This window comes from Giraffa tippelskirchi, chromosome 7, assembly GCF_054371585.1.
Source record: "Giraffa tippelskirchi isolate mGirTip1 chromosome 7, T2T-mGirTip1v1.2.pri, whole genome shotgun sequence".
In the NCBI taxonomy this organism is placed as follows: Eukaryota; Metazoa; Chordata; class Mammalia; order Artiodactyla; family Giraffidae; genus Giraffa; species Giraffa tippelskirchi.
Genome location: NC_137281.1, coordinates 159,089,715 through 159,107,732, shown reverse-complemented (window position 1 = coordinate 159,107,732; position 18,018 = coordinate 159,089,715). Strand labels below are relative to the sequence as shown.

The following is an 18,018-nucleotide window of genomic DNA, read 5'->3' as shown; positions in this document are numbered from 1 at the left end:
CCCATGGACTGTAGCCCGCCAGGGTCCTCTGTCCATGGGATTCTCCAGGCAAGAATACTGGAGTGGGTTGCCATTTCCTTCTCCAGGGAATCTTCCCGCCCCAGGGGTTGAACACAGGTCTCCTGCCTTGGCAGGCAGATTCTTTACTGCTGAGCCACCAGGGAAGCCCAATGGTAACAGCAGACAACGCTTAATGTTTTACGAGCTACTCCAGATTATAGGCCCTTCTCTGAGTGCCTGCAAAATCACTTATGTCTGGGTAAAATCTGTTCCCCTATAAAGGAACTTCAGAAATTGTGGTCACTAGATCCTAATGGGAGCCAGGTGATTCTCCCTTTCTCGCATTCACACCCTTGTATCCTGCCTCTTAATGTGGGCAGGACCTGTGACTTGTTTTTAACCAAAGAATATGGCAAAGGTGATGGAAGTCACCTCTGCGATGCACTATGTCATGATTGTTTTCTGAGACTCCGTCTTGCTAGCAGAGCCTCCCTCATGCTCCCATTAGCCTTAGAGAAGCAGGCAGCCACGCTGTGAGCGGTCTGCGGAGAGGGCCTCCGGCGGGCACGGTCAGCAGGAAACGGAAGCCTTCAAACCGAAAGCCCCAAGGAAAGACATCCTGCCAACCGCATGAAAGAGTCTGGAAGCATAAGTTACCCCCATGGCCCCAGCCGACTCCTGGCTTGTAGGTGTGTGAGACCAAAAGCAGAGAGGACCTGTCTAAGCTGTGCCTGGACTCTTGATCCACAGAAACTGTGCGATAAATAATACATGTGTGTTGTTTTAAGCTGCTAAATTTACAGTAATTTATTATACAACATAGAAGACAAATACAGAAATCTTAACATATAAAAGTAAAAAAAAAGTAAAAGGAATATTGAATGATTGGCCATTTGGGATATTTATTAGTGAAGACTGAGCACCCCAGATCAGTCCTCAATGCTCAGTTCCATGATTCTCAGAGTCGGGCTTTCCAGCTCCTGACTGTCTACGACTCTGCACAACTGAGCTGAAGGCATGAGTGCCGGGCTGACACAGCACAGCTCCGTGGGGGTCTCCGCCTTCTCAGCGTCACTGTCGCCCTCAATGACACTCACAGAGGTTTCCTGCTCTAGTAAACTGTCTGACACACCTGCATTTTTCTCTTCCCAAACTGAAGTTCCAAGATTTGTTTCCTCATTCACCTGTTGAATGATAACCCCTTCTGAATACTTTGATTTATAGATGGGGAGGAAAAATTCATTCGAAGAGATTATCTCATTCTCTTCCTTTGGTATAGTCAATAACATATTCAAAGCTTTTTGGTATTCCTGACGTTCCTGTTGAATGACTAAATCTTGTTCACTTTTATATTCATTTTGTTCTGAATTCTCAGGCTTTTCAACGTCATGTAAATGCAATGTATCCACGTCGTCTAGCTTTACTGAGTTTTCCTTGGACGTGCAGCCTAAGTCCACCTTTAAGACATGTAGCAGCTGGCGCATTTTTTCCTGGAATTAAAAAAATACAAGAATAATTACATTAACTAGGCTAGTCGAGCCGAATTCCTTTTGCTGCAGTGCTGCTCACCTCAGCGGGATCAATACTACTTCCTCCTCATCCTGCCTGCATTTCCCCTCCCCCCCACACACAAAAAGTGCAAGAGAAAAAAAATGCCTGCTTTTAATGCATTCTTTGAGAGTAAGGTAAAACTTGAAAAGTCTTTCTATATTAGAATTTTTCTAATCAAGTTGTTAAGACAAACCTCCTCCAAATGATGTTTATTTTGTTTTATATGTCTCTCAAACAGTCGTTCCAGAAACCTACAAACGATAAACAAAAATGTTAATGGTCTCAACATCAGAAAACTGACTAAATACAGGTAGTCATGCAATAACTAAAGTACTACAGGTTGGAAAATCTGTTTTAGATCACCCTTTTTCTTTCCGAAGATAAACAAACACTACACTCCTCTGTTCCATCAAGCTCTCCACTGTGGAAGCTAGTATGACTTCTACTGTGTTTAAGTCATGCAACAGATGGCAGTGTCTCTTCTGAGAGACTGCAGGCTACGTACATTCCTGTGAAATAAACTGTTTGACATGAGGCTGTAACCCCCACACTAAAGAGCACTGTGTCTTTTTTCTCTCACACAAACAAACACAAAGCCTTCCCGCCTCCCTTTCTCTGTCGCATACACTCATCCTCCAAAAGCAAACTCTGAAGAAAACTCTCTCATAACGCGTTACTTTACAATGTTTCCTAAATTATACTTGAAAAAATATTCCACTCACGGTAAACTGACATAATCAGTTAAAGTGATCACTTATTAAGTACCACTAAGTAATAGGCATTTGTGCTGGACACGCAGTAATCATGTCTCTAATCATGACCAATGCGTGTGTGCTCAGCCACTCAGCCGTGTCCGGCTCTCTGCGACCCCATGGACTGCAGCCCACTGGGCTCCTCTGTCCACGCGATTCTCCAGGCAAGAACACCGGGGTGGGTTGCCATGCCCTCCTCCAGGGGATCTTGATGACCCAAGGATTGAACCCTTGTGTCCTGTGTCTCCTGCATTGGCAGGCGGGTTCTTAACCACTAGTGCCACCTGGGAAGCAAATACTAGCAGAGAAAGGTATCAGAAAACCCGTTTTGAAGATGAGAGAACAGTATGTCTAAGATGATGATTCCTCTCCCCTTGAGGTCACAAGCCATTAAGAGAATTTAACCCAGATGTGTCTGGCTCCAGGCACGTTCTTTCAACTATACCAGCCTTGTCTAGCTACCACAGGAGTGTATCAATTGGTTTTTTTGACAACTGCTCATTTGTTACCATTTGTTACTATCAATGAAGTTATGAGATAATTTTAGATTTAATTGTTCTGAATTATTTTGAAATTTTTAAAAAGCCCAAGAAATCTGTATTCTATATTTTACAACTATCACTGATGTTTACTGGGCACTTTTCTATGCATATGTATTTCTTTATGAAAACTGGGATTATATAATACATACTGTTTTGATATCTATACTGTTTTCTAATCAGTTATACACTTTGAACATCTTTATGTATCAATAAATTCACTTCTGCAACATCATTTAAAATATCTGAACAGACCTTACTATTATAAACTTCTAAAATTTATTCAACTGAACCTTCTCTATTCAATATGCAGGTTGATTCCATTTTATTGTGCTACTATAAAAATTGCCACAGTAAAAAGCCTTATAATTTAAATGAAAAATGTGAGTTTTAAGAGCATAAATATGTATTTTTCATGTCAACTTTATTTTGGCTTCTAATCTTTTTGTTTTATTTTTTTGATTTACAGTTGGAGGCAGTGTTTTTGTTCTGGTGGTGGTAAAAAAAATAAACTATATAACATAAAATTTACCATCTTAACCAAGTTTAAAATTTACAGTTCAGTAATATTATGTATATTCACATTGTTAAATAGAAACAACTTATTAAAGTGTCTGCACTTGACGCACTATCACGACAGGCAAAGCACGTAGCATACACACAGTAGGGTCTTCTGATACCAGAGACTTTTATCTGAACGAATTTCAGCTCAATAAAAGTCCAAGCTGGGTCAGCACAGCAGGTCCCTTAAGGTGCACAGCACTAGGGCCCTTAAGGTGCACAGCACTAGGGCCCTTAAGGTGCACAGCACTAGGGCCCTTAAGGTGCACAGCACTAGGATGGTTTTACAAACTGCCCCTTTCACTTGCTGTGCGCAAACCTGACCTTTAATTTGTCCTCACGTTACTGGTAACAGTCATAACAGAAAAGCCTGCTTTTGATCTTCATGACAGTTTCAGATAGTAAAAAGAGACGATGGAATTTTGCAAAGAAGCAGCAAAAATTTAGTGTGCTAGCCCATTATAAACTAAAAGATAAAGTATTTTTGTCTTTTCTCTGTATGGGATTTGTACATGTATAAGACCTTTTTACAGTTTTCTTTCAAATGTGGATACCATTTCTTTCTTTTTCTTTGTGGTAAGCTTTTTGAAACTGAGGTACAGCTGACCCACAACATTTTATTAAGGAATGCAACGTAATGATTATTTGGATATACTGCAAAGTAATCACAGGAAGTCTCGTTACCATCTGTCACCACTACATGGTTACAGAATAATTTTTTTCTTGTAATGAGAACTTTTAAGTTCTATTCTTCTAGAAACTTTCAAATAAACAACATGGGGGTGTTAACGACAGTCGTCAATGCTGTACATTATATCCCCATGATTTGACTAGTTTATAACTGCAAGTCTGTACCTCTGACTCCCTTCAACCGTTTTTGCCCCATTCCCCCCATTCCCACCACCCCACCTCTGGCAATTTGCTCTTTGTATATAAGGGATGTAACAGTATTCAGATGAATAAAATCTATTCTTTTCTCTCTCTCCCCTAAACTCTGAACCTGCCGTAGAGTATGAATTGTGCTTAGTCGCTCAGTCGTGTCCGACTCTTTGCGACCCCATGGACTGTGGCCCACCAGGCTCCTCTGTCCATGGGATTCTCCAGGCCAGAATACTGGAGTAGGTTGCCATGCCCTCCTCTAAGGGATCTTTCCAACTCAGGGATCGAACCCAGGTCTCCCGCAGTGCAGGCGGATTCTTTACCATCTGAGCCACCGGGGACCCCCTGGAAGAGTATGAATTAAATGTTATTTATAATTTATATCAATTATAAGAATATGGCCCCCTAAGAAAGCAATATAATTTTCACTTCCTAATATGTGAAAATAAATAAAATTAACACCAAAGAGTTTTTAATGTACAGTTCAATCACCACAATATAATTTAAAAAATCTAACCTGTTTGAAAATAAACCTAGTTTCAAAATTTCATCTGTTACATCTTCAATGAAACTCAGATACAACAGTTCTTCTTCACTGTGAAGGCAAAGTGATATACAGCATCAAAGTTACTGCTTATTCCAAAAAAAAAATTACTGCTTATTAGGCTGAAAATTAGAGGATGCATAAGTAGCTATACTGAAATATCTGTACTATTACAAATGCACTTCCACTCATATTATCAAGAGGGACATTATAAAATAAATACATGTCTACCTTCTCAAGTTATGCAAGGGCATTTACTGAAGATGAGACAGTATTCCCTAATAGAGTAAAATCTCACAGATGTCTGCAACGCTGATCAGCCAGTAAAAAGGCAGCAGGGACTAAGTAAAACAGAGAGCAACCAGGGAAAGGGGCGAGAGGGCGAGAGGGCGACAGGGGTGACCCTGCGGGGGCACGTCGTGCTCCTGACGAGCATTTTAAACGTCCTCGGGCTCCTGACCCGGTCCGGCCACAGAGGCCACAGAGGCGTGAGTCCCTCTGGGAGGCAGAAGGGAAAGAGGAAGGTCATCCAGAGAAGCAGGAACCTCAACTATGAAATCCTCTCCTGCTCCGAGGAGAGCATCTGCTTTCAAGGTGGAGAAATTTATTGAGCAGAAAAAATTATTTTTTTCTTGAGAAGTCTGGAGATAAGGAAAAATATTCTAGTAGAAAAAACTTGTGTACATAAATATAGTGATGATTTTTAATTACTTGGGTACATTTCTCTGTTATACTCTCTTAGGAGTTATATATTTCAGTAGCTACTACACAAAAAGTAGGGTACTATTACAAGTTTGATCTTAATTAGCTAAAAATCAGTGAATTGACAGAAAATGTAAATAGCAAGTAGCCCACCAGGCTCCTCTGTCCATAGGATTCTCCAGGCAGGAATCCTGGAGTGGGTTGCCATTTCCTTCTCCAGGGAATCGTCCCATCCCAGGGATCGAAACCATGTCTCCTGCGTTGGTAGGTGGATTCTTTACCACTGAGCCATCAGGGAAGCCTAAAACCACTTCAGTTACTGAATAAGCAAACATGAGGGGAAGAGTTAATTAGCACACCAAACAGAAGATTAATGCATAAAAATTATGCTTTCGACCAATTCACAGGCAGCAAATTTGAGAACAAATGAGACTGTAAAAATAGATTGCTTTCCCTGAAAAAATGCAGTCCAACTAAAACAACTTTCAAACTCAGAAGTGTAATATGTGTAAAAAAAAACCGGTGAGGTTAGAAAAGCCCAAGAATGGTATCCTGAGGTACCAAAACGCTGCATTTCTCTAAAACTCATCTTCATTATTTTTACTTATAAAAATTATAGGTACTAATTATAAAAAATTAGCAAGTATTATTAATTTAGGGACAAATTTCCATTAGACATAAAAATGAAGTGATTATTTCAGCTATTTCTGGATAATATTATTAATAATATCAATAATATTAATAAGAATTATTAATAATTCTCTCAAATTTAGTACTATATGACCAAACCCCAAAGCTGGTTGTAAAGAAAAATTCATGTTCAATCTTGACTTATTTAATAAAAATTCGTGAGCCTTAATTCTTCATTTCCACGAAGCAAAATGAGACAGTCAAAAAGATCTTACTCAGAATACATTTTTCTCCCTGAAGGAGGCTGCAGCGAATATTGACATACTGCCCTGGAAAAAGAAAATCAGAATGATTGGCATATAGTAATACAGTAGTAATAAACAGGTTTCAGAATTTCAAAGCACTTTTCACATTCATTATCTTTATCTAATCTTTAGGATAACCCTGTCAAGTATATTGGGAAGATATTATTGTTCTCACTAAACAAACCACCAAGGGGCAGAAAGGCTAAGTAACCTGCTAAGGTCATGTGTTACTAAGTAGCACAGACAGATTTTTAAACTAGTTTTCTAATTACAAATTCATAATCCTTTTAAAAAATGTACTATGAAACTTATCGTGTAAAAAGGATAATCAATTTGAATAAGGTTAAAATATAAATGATGTTGGAAACATATTTTCCTATGGAAAAAAACTGTAAGCTGGCCATTATGATAAATTCTGTTATTATTCAGTTATATCATTAGTTAATTCCAAGCTTTCTATTCACAGGTATATTCAATTATAATATTTTACTTCTTTTAAAGAAAGCTGCTGCTGCTGCTCTGCTGCTGCTGCTGCTAAGTCGCTTCAGTCGTGTCCGACTCTGTGCGACCCCATAGACGGCAGCCCACCAGGCTCCCCCGTCCCTGGGATTCTCCAGGCAAGAACACTGGAGTGGGTTGCCATTTCCTTCTCCAGTGCATGAAAGGGAAAAGTGAAAGTGAAGTCGCTCAGTCATGTCCGACTCTTAGCGACCCCATGGACTGTAGCCTACCAGGCTCCTCTGTCCATGGGATTTTCCAGGCAAGAGTACTGGAGTGCTTTTGAACTGTGGTGTTGGAGAAGACTCTTGGAAAGTCCCTTGGACTGCAAGGAGATCCAACCAGTGCATCCTAAAGGAAATCAGTCCTGAATATTCATTGGAAGGACTGACACTGAAGCTGAAACTTCAATACTTCGGCCACCTGATGCAAAGAGCTGACTCACTGGGAAAGACCCTATGCTGGGAAAGATTGAGGGCAGGAGAAGGGGATGACAGAGGATGAGATGGTTGGATAGTATCACCCACTCAGTGGACATGAGTTTGAGTAAGCTCCAGGAGTTGGTGATGGACAGGGAGGCCTGGCGTGCTACAGTCCATGGGGTTGCAAAGAGTCGGACACGACTGAGCCACTAAACTGACTGACTAGGAAAGATGACTATAGCTTTCTTGAGTTCATTCTTTCTATTCACTGCAGACTGGCTCAACTGATGAGAGCTAAAGCCTCAGGAGTTTCTAGACAGAGCAGTTAGCAATAACCGCCCTTTCCTCTCCCCCAACCTCCCCCACAAAGCCTTGACAGGTGAGCTCTCCCCAAGGAAAGGCCCAAGGGCAAACCTGGGCCCTGAGGGATTGCATGTGCTTGCTTCCAGTTTGCTATGGGATGTCTTTGATTCTTTTTTTTTTAACAATTCACTTTTTATTTATTTATTATCTTCCTAGTTTCTGGCTTGTCTCTAGTTGCCAAGAGTCAGGGCTACCCCAGCTGCAGTGTGCAGGTCTTTCGCGGCGGTGGCCTCTCCTGCTGCGGAGCGTGGGCTCTGGGCCTTCGGGCTTCAGCTGTGGCTCCCAGCTCCAGAGCCCAGGCTCAACGGTTGTTCCACGCGGGCTTAGCTGCTCCCTGGCAGTGGGGTCTTCCCAGACCAGGGATCAAACCTGTGTCTCCTGCATTGGCAGGCAGATTCTTTACCATTGCTCCATGAGGGAAGCCCCTAGGACGGCTCATTCTTGATCTTTTAGTCATTTTTTCCCTTCTACCACCTTCATCTCACATCCAAACTCTGACACTGGAAATGCATTTGACAGCTGAAGCTATCAAAGGCATTTTTTAGGTTCTATACGACCTACAACTTATCATTTTTATTTACGGGCAGTGTTCCATAATTGTTAAACACAAGGAATCGTTTGAAAAAATAGTGCCTCCTCTACAAAGCATATGATGTGTGTTCAAATCTCGAATGACGAGTCCTCAAGTGGTAAGGTCCTCCAGTACTATCTATGCTACGTAAACTGGTGAGCACCATCGCTGCAGGATCTTGGGGAAAATTCTTTCTCGGATGAATAGTGATGGCAAATAGTACAAGCCAGGGTCCCCTTTTGCTTTAGTGAGGAATTAGCAAGATGAATCCATCTAAACTTTTATAGTGACTACCTACTTTGTAATATTTCCTTAGCAAAACTGAATGGCGTAATACCAAACTAGACTGGAGTGCATGCAGACGGACCAGTACTCATGTCGCTCTGTCTGTTACACGGGAGAGTGGTTAGATGTCAGCAGGTGAACTACCTTGACGAGGAACACTGCAGGGCACCGTCTTTAATCTTGTCCCACGGTAACTCGGGCCCTTGGAAAGGTAAAGGGGTTATTCTTCCTTTGGTACCATATGACACACAAGTAGATGCCTGGAGATGCAATGAGAAGAATAAATCTTTATTTCGTTTCAAACATACACTATGAAAGAAGAACTAAAGCAAAACATCAAATTTCCAAAAATATCTGATGAAAGAGAGTACAGATATCCAGCAGAAAAAAAATGACTGATGCCTTTAGGACAAAGGATATTTTATAATTCTTTTTTCATACAATCAAGTTTTCTTAAATTTATTTAAAGATAAAACAATTTCTTATATTTTAATGAGGAATATTTTAAATGGCATTAAATACTATACATATATATAAAGAGAAAATGAAGTAAATCTGCAAGTTTTAAATTAACTTGAGAGTAAATATCCTACTATTGAGAAACTCAAATAGCTCATCTGTTTCAAATGCTCATCCAACCTGTAAAGCAGTGGCAGCTCTGGCACTCTGAACAATATTAACAAACTTCTACTTTTAGGGAACCCTGACTGGGAGCCACATCCTGTGCCAAGCATTTAACTGCATTATCAGATCTAACCTTTCTGATGCTAATTTATGTGTCGTGCTTGCCAGTTAAAAGCGCTTCTGAATGTCAGTCTATAGACTGCAGCTGACACTCAAGTAGACGCTGGTGGTGCTGATTATAGAGTCAGGGGACATGCCGTTTTCTTACAGGGTTACAGGTAAACCTCTGGAGTACAATGTCATAGAAATGAACTTCTGCTTTAGTTTATTTAGTTATCTATGGAGGTAACCCCCTTCCTGTATCTTCAAGCTAGCCATAGCCATCATTTATTGAGTCCAGGTCAGACTAGGTATTTTACCTACAACATTTATTCCTTCCAATGATCCTGAACATTAAAAGTACAAATTTCTAGATGTGGTAACTCAGCTCTCAGAGGAACTGATCTATCCTTGGGCCTTAAGTGGCAGGCAGAACCCTATGTCACACAGCTATTAATGGCTGAGATGGAAACCCACAATCCTCTACCCACTTTCAGAAGGGAGGAGAAAAGCTGAGTGTGCTTATATTTTATTCTTCTATCCCTGAGTCTGTTTGAGATTTTAATAGACAAAGCATTTTCGCAAACAATAACTTGAAAATTAGGATACAAGTATATGATTAACAAGTGCATGATTAATAAAAAGTTCATCTCAAAGTCAGACTTAAAGCTGTAACAGTTTAAAAGAAATGATTGCTAAATATTCAAAATGCAAACACTAAAAAAGATTTTTACGATCTAGAAAAAAGAGCAAGCACAGGAGAATAATATCTATTTTTATATATTATCAGTGGCAATTCTTAAAAAAAAAAAAAGAAAACAGGCATAGAAACTAAACTTCTGCACAATATTTTCTGGCTCCTTTAGTGATTTGAGTCTGCATCTTTGAAAAGCATTTAAGGTATTAAAAAAAAAAAAAAGAATTTAAAGATATTTTACTCATCCAGCCAGGCAGCCATCCAGCCAATCAACCATCTAGAAAACACATTAACAACAGATGACTTACCAGATTGGGCAGGATCCATCTGGCCACTCATGGAGAGCTGTAACCATTTGTACACAGGCAATACTTCTGTATACTGGTTATAGCACATGCAAAACGTGTCACCAAGACGTTACTCTTCACAGTCCAAAGAGCTACACATATTCAATTAAGGCAGCTATAATTCTAATGTGTAACACAAAGAGGTCTCATTTTTATTACCTGCCTTATGTTCATTTCTGAATCTGTGGCGTTCTTGATCTCAACTGTCTCAAAATCAGATTTAAAGCTGTAATATTTTAAAAGAAATTATTGTTAAACCTGCAAGACATAACCACGGTGAAAACAAGCTTTACTGTCCAGGAAAAAATAACAACTTCAAACATGAGAGAGATTTCTAATGAGACAACCAGGGAATAGATACGGTTTGGATCACATATGCCTCTTGCTCCTGTTTTCAAATAGCTAGATTTCAGCTGGATAGAATGGGGCTAGGGAAATAGAAACTATTATCTTGAAAAAGCTGTCAAAAACATAGTCAGCAGGTATGTGATTGGGTTGGCCAAAAAGTTTGTTCAGGTTTTTCTGTAAGACGGTATGGAAAACTTGAATGAACCTTTTGGCCAACCCAATATATTAGCTACCCGATAGAGTAGGTTGGTGCAAAAGTAATTTCAGTTTTTGCATTGTTGAAATTTGCCATTTGATACTGGAATACATTCTGAAATAAATGTGGTTATGTTACACATTCTCTTAGTGTACAGAACGTGCTTTATGTTTTTTTGCCTATGACTTTTATTTTATATGTACACTATGGAAATGATGTTGGACAAAAAAGCAAATTTGAGTGATTTTCTTATTCAAGTTCAAAATGGGTTGTAAAGCAGTGGAGATAACTCACAACATCAACAACGCATTTGGCCCAGGGACTGATAATGCATGTAAAGTGCAGTGGTGGTTCCAGACGTTTTGCAAAGGAGACAGAGCCTGGAGGACGAGGAGTGTGGCGGCCATCGGAAGTCGACAATGACCGACCGAGAACCATCTTCGAAGCTGATCCTCTTACAACTACTCGAGAAGGTGCCAAAGAACTCAATGTCGATCATTCTATGGTTGTTCGGCATTTGAAGCAAATTAGAAAGGTCAAAAAGCTCGGTAAGTGGGTGCCTCATGAACTGACTGCAAATCAAAAAAATCATTGTGATGCATCGTCTTCTCTTACTCTACACAACAACAGTGAGCCATTTCTCAACCGGACTGTGACGTGCAAGGAAAAGTGGATTTTATATAACAACCAGTGATGACCAACCAGCTCAGCGGGTGGACAGAGAAGAAGCTCCAAAGCATTTCCCAAAGCCAAATTTGCACCAAAAAAACATCATGGTCACTGTTTGGTGGTCTGTTGCTGGTCTGATCCACTACAGCTTTCTGAGTCCCAGTGAAAACATTACATCTAAGAAGTATGCTCAACAAATCAACGAGCTGCACGGAAAACCGCAACGCCTGCAGTTCTTCCCCGCGACAACACCCAACTGCACGTTGCACAACCAACGCTTCAAAAGTTGAACGAATCAGGCTATAAAGTTCTGCCTCAGTCGCCAGTTCACCTGACATCTCGCCAACTGACTACCACTTCTTTAAGCAACCCGACAACTTTTCGCAAGCAAAAATCTTCCACAGCCAGCAGGAGGCAGAAAATGTGTTCCAAGAGGTCACTGAATCCTGAGGCATGGATTTTTAGGCTATAGGAATAAACAAACTTATTTCTCATTGGCAAAAATGTGTTGACTGTAACGGTTTCTATTTTGATCAATAAAGATGTGTGTGAGCCGAGTTATTATGATTTAAAATTCAAGGTCTGAAACGGCAATTACTTTGGCAGCAACCTAACATTTGCTTTCATCATCTCATCTTCACTTGAAAATTCTACCATTAGATTTAATTTAATTCTTTAAATGTATACAGACTGATCTTGCTATACTTCTTATATTTACCTGGAGAAAAAGATACTAGTCATAAATTGTTTTTTACTTTTAAAAATAATTAAAACCTAGTACCAAATAAGTGTTCATTTTTACATAACACTAGGAAAAACAATCACAAATCTGCTGACACTCAATACTTAACAAGATTTGCTTCTTTCTTTAATTATTTGGCAACATTTAATGAATATTCATTGTGTGCCAGGTACTATATACATGAAAATATTTTTGAGGCAAATTATATTTAATTTCCAGAAATTATCCCAATTGTCTACATTACACCTGAGGGTTTGTTGCTGAGTACCGGCAGGCAAGGGAACATAGGGGTAGTTAGACAACTGCTTTTTCTCCCCTCACGTAGTCCACTGTTTTGCCATTTCTAACAAAAATCAATGAACATATTTACACAAATGCTGTTTGATGACATATTTTAAGGATTCTCTGGAAGTACATTTAAAGACACACAAAAGTTCTAGTACCATGTCTGAAACAATAAATTAAAATACATAACATTCATGTTTATAAAGAGCTTGACAAGTTTAATAGCTATTTATCTTTTTCAACAATTACTCTGATAGTTCTAATGATTCATGCAGAAGGAAAAGTTACATTAATCTCATTGCAATCAAAAGGACACTACCAGACCTGGAGCCTGGCCCAATAGGTACACGGTCAAACGTAAGGAATATTATTTAATTTCTACCACATCTTAAAGGATCTACTATTAGCTACTGTGTGATACCTGCTTAATTCAGTCTGAGTTTCAGCTTCTATCTGCCGATGTGTAAAATTCTTTTTTCTTTTGGCAGGTGTATAATATCGATACTGTGACAGGAAAGATTTGGCTTCTGTTTTTAAAGTGCGAGGGGTGAATGGCAAATGTCTGTTAGAAAAGTGTTCAGAATGTTTGTCCAAAAGGTCCCCACTGGGTGCTTTTGAAATAACTAACTGAAACCTCTGAGAACCAGAGAATGTGTCCCTGGGCCTTCTGCCGTAGGAGGTTCCAGAGGGTGGTTTCCTGGGCCCAGAGGCAGCGTAATCCATGCTGGACACGGAACAGCTGGAGTTCTTCTCAGTACAATTCGTGAGGACTTTCTGAGACTTAGATAGACTTAGTCTCTCGGAAGAAGTTACTGGTGACTGTGTAAAAGATGGAAATTCATTCACTTCTTCGATTAACAAACCGTCTTCATCCTGTGGTTCTCCTGAAGGCTAAGAACATTTGGTTTAACAGTGATCAATCACATTTACAAATTCAGATAATTGGGGATCTCTTGATTACACATTAAAAAATGTAGAGCCTCAGGGCTTCGTCCTGCAAATATAACGTCTATGTTCCTGAAAATTCATATATGAAGTTATATTCGTTTTTTTTATATATAAAAATATCATTCTAAACCTAAGTGATAGCAATCATTTTTCTTTCTGAAACTAAAAAAGTGATTAATAAGACAAACCAGTATTTGTGGTCTTGAGCTTGCGTCCTGAGGTGGTGGTTGTTCAGTCACTAAGGTGCGTCCGCCTCGTCGTGACCCCATGGGCTGCAGCACGCCTGGCTCCCGTCCTTCACTCACACTCATGTCCATTGGGTTGATCCACCCGGCTCAGCCTCTGCCGCCCTCTCCTCAGTTTCATCTGCGTTTCTCCACCAGCTCTGAGCACTAACTCTCTCACCCACAGCTGGCAGCAGTGCCTGCCCCTCCCTGCCTTGTCGTCATGGCCACTGTCTGTGCCAGCAGTTCCTCTGTGACTTAAACGCTTTGAAGGAATGAAAAGGTACTTCTCACAATGTGCAGAGCTCTGAGTCAAGTAACTGATATTGTAAACACAATTGAGAAAGATTTATGCCATAAAAAGTTCATATATGTTTCTTTCTCAACTTCTCATCAGGGAGGAAAGCATTGAAAGGGAAGGCATTTTGGCCTGCTTTATTTCTTTTTGGTTTAACTTCACTAAAATTTTTTTAACTGAAGTAGCATTGACTTACAATGTTATGTTAATTTCTGATGTACAGCAACTGACTCGGCTAAATACACATACTTTTTTGTATTCTTTTCCATGATGGTTTATCACAGGACACTGAATACAGTTCCCCCCATGATACAGTAGGACCCTTTTGTTTATTCATTCTGTATGGAACAGCTTCCATGTGCTCACCCCAAAGTCTGAGTTCCTCTCTCCCCCACCTGCCCTCCACCTCGGGACCCACACGTCTGTTCTTATGTCTATGAGTCTTGTTTCTGTTTTGTAGGTAGGTTCATTTGTGCCACATTTTAGATTCCACATGTAAGTGATATTATAAGGCATTTAAAATCCTAAAAGATGATGCTGTGAAAGTGCTGCACTCAATATGCCAGCAAATTTGGAAAACTCAGCAGTGGCCACAGGACTAGAAAAGGTCAGTTTTCATTCCAATCCCAAAGAAAGGCAATGCCAAAGAATGCTCAAACTACTGCACAATTGCACTCATCTCACATGCTAGCAAAGTAATGCTCAAAATTCTCCAAGCCAGGCTTCAATAGTACATGAATTGAGAACTTCCAGATGTTCAAGCTGGATTTAGAAATGCAGAAGAGCCAGAGATCAAATTGCCAACATCTGTTGGATCATCAAAAAAGCAAGAGAGTTCCAGAAAAACATCTACTTCTGCTTTATTGACTACGCCAAAGGCTCTGACTGTGTGGAGCACAATAGACTGCGGGAAATTCTTTAAGAGATGGGAATACCAGACCACCTGACCTGCCTCCTGAGAAATCTGTATGCAGGTCAAGAAGCAACAGTTAGAACCAGACATGGAACAACAGACTGGTTCCAAATTGGGGAAGGAGTACGTCAAGGCTATATATTGTCACCCTGCTTATTTAGCTTATATGCAGGGTACATCATGCAAAATGCTGGGCTGGATGAAGCACAAGCTGGAATCAAGATTGCAGGAGAAATATCAATAACCTCAGATATGCAGATGACACCACCCTTATGGCAGAAAGTGAAGAACTAAAGAGCCTCTTGATGAAAGTGAAAGAGGAGAGTGAAAAAGTTGGCTTAAAACTCAACAACTAACATCACGGCATCCGGTCCCATCACTTCATGGCAAATAGATGGGAAAGCAATGGAAACAGTGAGTGACTTTATTTTCTTGGGCTCCAAAATCACTGTAGATGGTGACTGGTCATGAAATCAAAAGACAGCAGCTCCTTGGAAGAAAAGCAATGACCAATTTAGATAGCATATTATAAAGCAGAGACATTCCTTTGCCAACAAAGGTGTGTCTAGTCAAAGCTATGGTTTTTCCAGTAGTCATGTATGGATGTGAGAATTAGACTATAAAGAAAGCTCAGTGCCGAAGAATTGATGCTTTTGAGCTGTGGTGTTGAAGAAGACTCTTGCGAGTCCACTGGACTGCACGGAGATCCAACCAGTCCATCCTAAAGGAAACCAGTCCTGAATATTCTTTGGAAGGACTGATGTTGAAGCTGAAATTCCAATCCTTTGGCCACCTGATGCGAAGAACTGACTCACTGGAAAAGACCCTGATGCTGGGAAAGATTGAAGGTATGAGGAGAAGGGGATGACAGAAGATGAGATGGCTGGATGGCATCACTGACTCAATGGACATGCATTTGAGTAAACTCCAGGAGTTGGTGATGGACAGGGAGGCCTGGCGTGCTGCAGTCCATGGTGTAGCAAAGAGTTGGAAATGACTGAGCAACTGAACTGAACTGATAGTATTTGTCTTCCTCTTTCTGACTTACTTCTCATTGCATCTTTGTCGCTGTAAATGGCATTATTTCATTTTTTATGGCTCCGTAGTATTACATTGTATATATGTATGCTTTAACTTTGGAAAAACTATTTCTACTGTGGATTCATAAGGCTTAAGAGTATAGGTAATATTTTATTGTTTTATAGACAAGATGCCCAAGAAATCTTGTCTATAATTCCAGACTTTATGGACACCTGTGTACCCATAACAGAACTCTGAGACACTTCACTAAATGGTACAGGGGAAGTTACATGGAAGTTAAACTGAGGTGAAAAAGGGTAGGATTTAGCCAGTTGTATCTGTCCTACAAGCTTATGAGGAGGAAAATAAGAGGAAGATACGCTGAACGAGGAGCTGAGTGCTTCAGCGCACAAGCCACGGTTATTGCCAGCGAGCAGAAGCAAGAGGAGTGATAACTCCATCACTTCACTACCATGTATGGAGGACACAGCATGTGCAAGGCTCTGTTCTAGTTAATCTACAGATACAACTCATCTCATCACTGCATCAACTTCTGGGTGGTGGCCCAACCATTGCCGCTACTTCACAGATGAAGAAACTGAGGTGCAGGTCTCACAGACTTGAATTCCTCCCATTGTGTCCTCTTCCCTGGTGGCTCAGATGGTAAAGCGTCTGCCTACAACGTGGGAGACCTGGGTTCGATCCCTGGGTTGGGAAGATCTCCTGGAGAAGGAAATGGCAACCCACTCCAGTACTCTTGCCTGGAAAATCCTATGGACAGAGGAGCCTGGTAGGCTACAGTCCATGGGGTCACAAAGAGTCGGACACGACTGAGTGAGTTCACTTCATTGTGTCATACTATTTTGCAGACTCGTTTGAAAATTATTCATTTTTTATACGTCCAGGAATCTTAAACTGATTTTAACTCCTTTCGTGGTAGTAAACAAGTCAGCTAACTCAAGTATTGATCTGCCTCGTAAGGAAACTGCAGATAACTGGATATTGTGATTACAGCCTAAAATAGGGCAAATCCACCTATTGACTTTCCAAGCGCTTTCTAACTCTATACAAATATAAAGCAAAATTATTCAAAGGAATGAAGTATTCTGGCATTAAATTGTGAGTTACTAGGGCACTATTTAGTTAATGACTTTAATATGTTAGTTGTAAAAAGTATTACCAAACTAGGTTCACACTGCAGCTTACATATCAGAGGAGTCTGAATCCCTGGAAAGCAATTTCTAGTTTGATCTGAAAAGTCTTTTAGGGCTATTAAATAATAACCACAGGAATTATTTACACTTGGGGAAGAGTACAAACTGAGATCATAGCAGGCAGAGATACATAAAGCATCAGACTGCCTATAAGAAAATTCTTATCAGTAACGGCTATTTAATAAACAAAATGAAACACTGAAGTCTTTAAAGATAGAAATATACTCTCATGTGCCTGAAGTGGGCTGGGAAAATTGCTCTTGAATCAACTACAGGCATGAAACTCTCCTGCATCTTTAGATCTTATCATCTCTACCATGTATGCCGCCTTGTCTTTTCTTGGGAACCAGGAGAACACAGCGTAAAATCAACTGTATCAACCTGCTTTTTTCAGATTATATAATTTTTAGCTGTGAATATCAGAAAGCTTGGATATAATTTTCACAGAAAACGTGTAACACACTGGTAAATTCACCGAAATTAAAATAGAAAATCACTGTCAAGTTCTAAAATCAAAAAAGGACTCATCAATTATATGTCAATGGGAAAAAATTCTGGTGATAATCTGACCACTGTCACTTTCTAGTTTAGTGCAATTTGTTATAAACTGTTTCTGTGATTTAAAAATTTATATAAAGTTATAATCATTGAAAGTTTACAGAAACACGTTTTATATCAAGAATACCTAACCAATTTTATAATCACAGAACAACTGAGTATTAAATCAATCTTTTTCAGGGATAGTGTCAGAAAAAATGGTATACAGACATTTTCCAACTGTCAGGTTTTAAA

The 18,018-nt window shown here is 39.9% G+C and overlaps 1 protein-coding gene across 17 annotated transcripts in view; it reads right to left on the bottom strand.

Annotated features, from left to right (window-relative positions):
* Positions 1–882: 882 nt before the first annotated feature.
* Positions 883–18,018, bottom strand: part of SPATA7 (spermatogenesis associated 7) — a 36,869-nt gene continuing 19,733 nt past the window's right edge. For 5 of the 17 annotated variants that reach the window (XM_081510372.1, XM_081510374.1, XM_081510378.1 and 2 more), the window contains 7 exons: positions 13,031–13,500; positions 10,529–10,595; positions 8,747–8,862; positions 6,434–6,487; positions 4,800–4,877; positions 1,745–1,802; positions 883–1,490 (listed from right to left, as the gene is read on the bottom strand). In XM_081510372.1, coding sequence (XP_081366498.1) covers positions 930–1,490; positions 1,745–1,802; positions 4,800–4,877; positions 6,434–6,487; positions 8,747–8,862; positions 10,529–10,595; positions 13,031–13,500 — 1,404 coding nt within the window. In that variant the 3' untranslated portion in view covers positions 883–929. Of the gene's footprint in view, positions 1,491–1,744; positions 1,803–4,799; positions 4,878–6,433; positions 6,488–8,746; positions 8,863–10,528; positions 10,596–13,030; positions 13,501–13,745; positions 16,736–18,018 lie in introns of all 17 variants that reach the window. The other 12 variants (XM_081510384.1, XM_081510381.1, XM_081510380.1 and 9 more) reach the window with 4 other exon arrangements.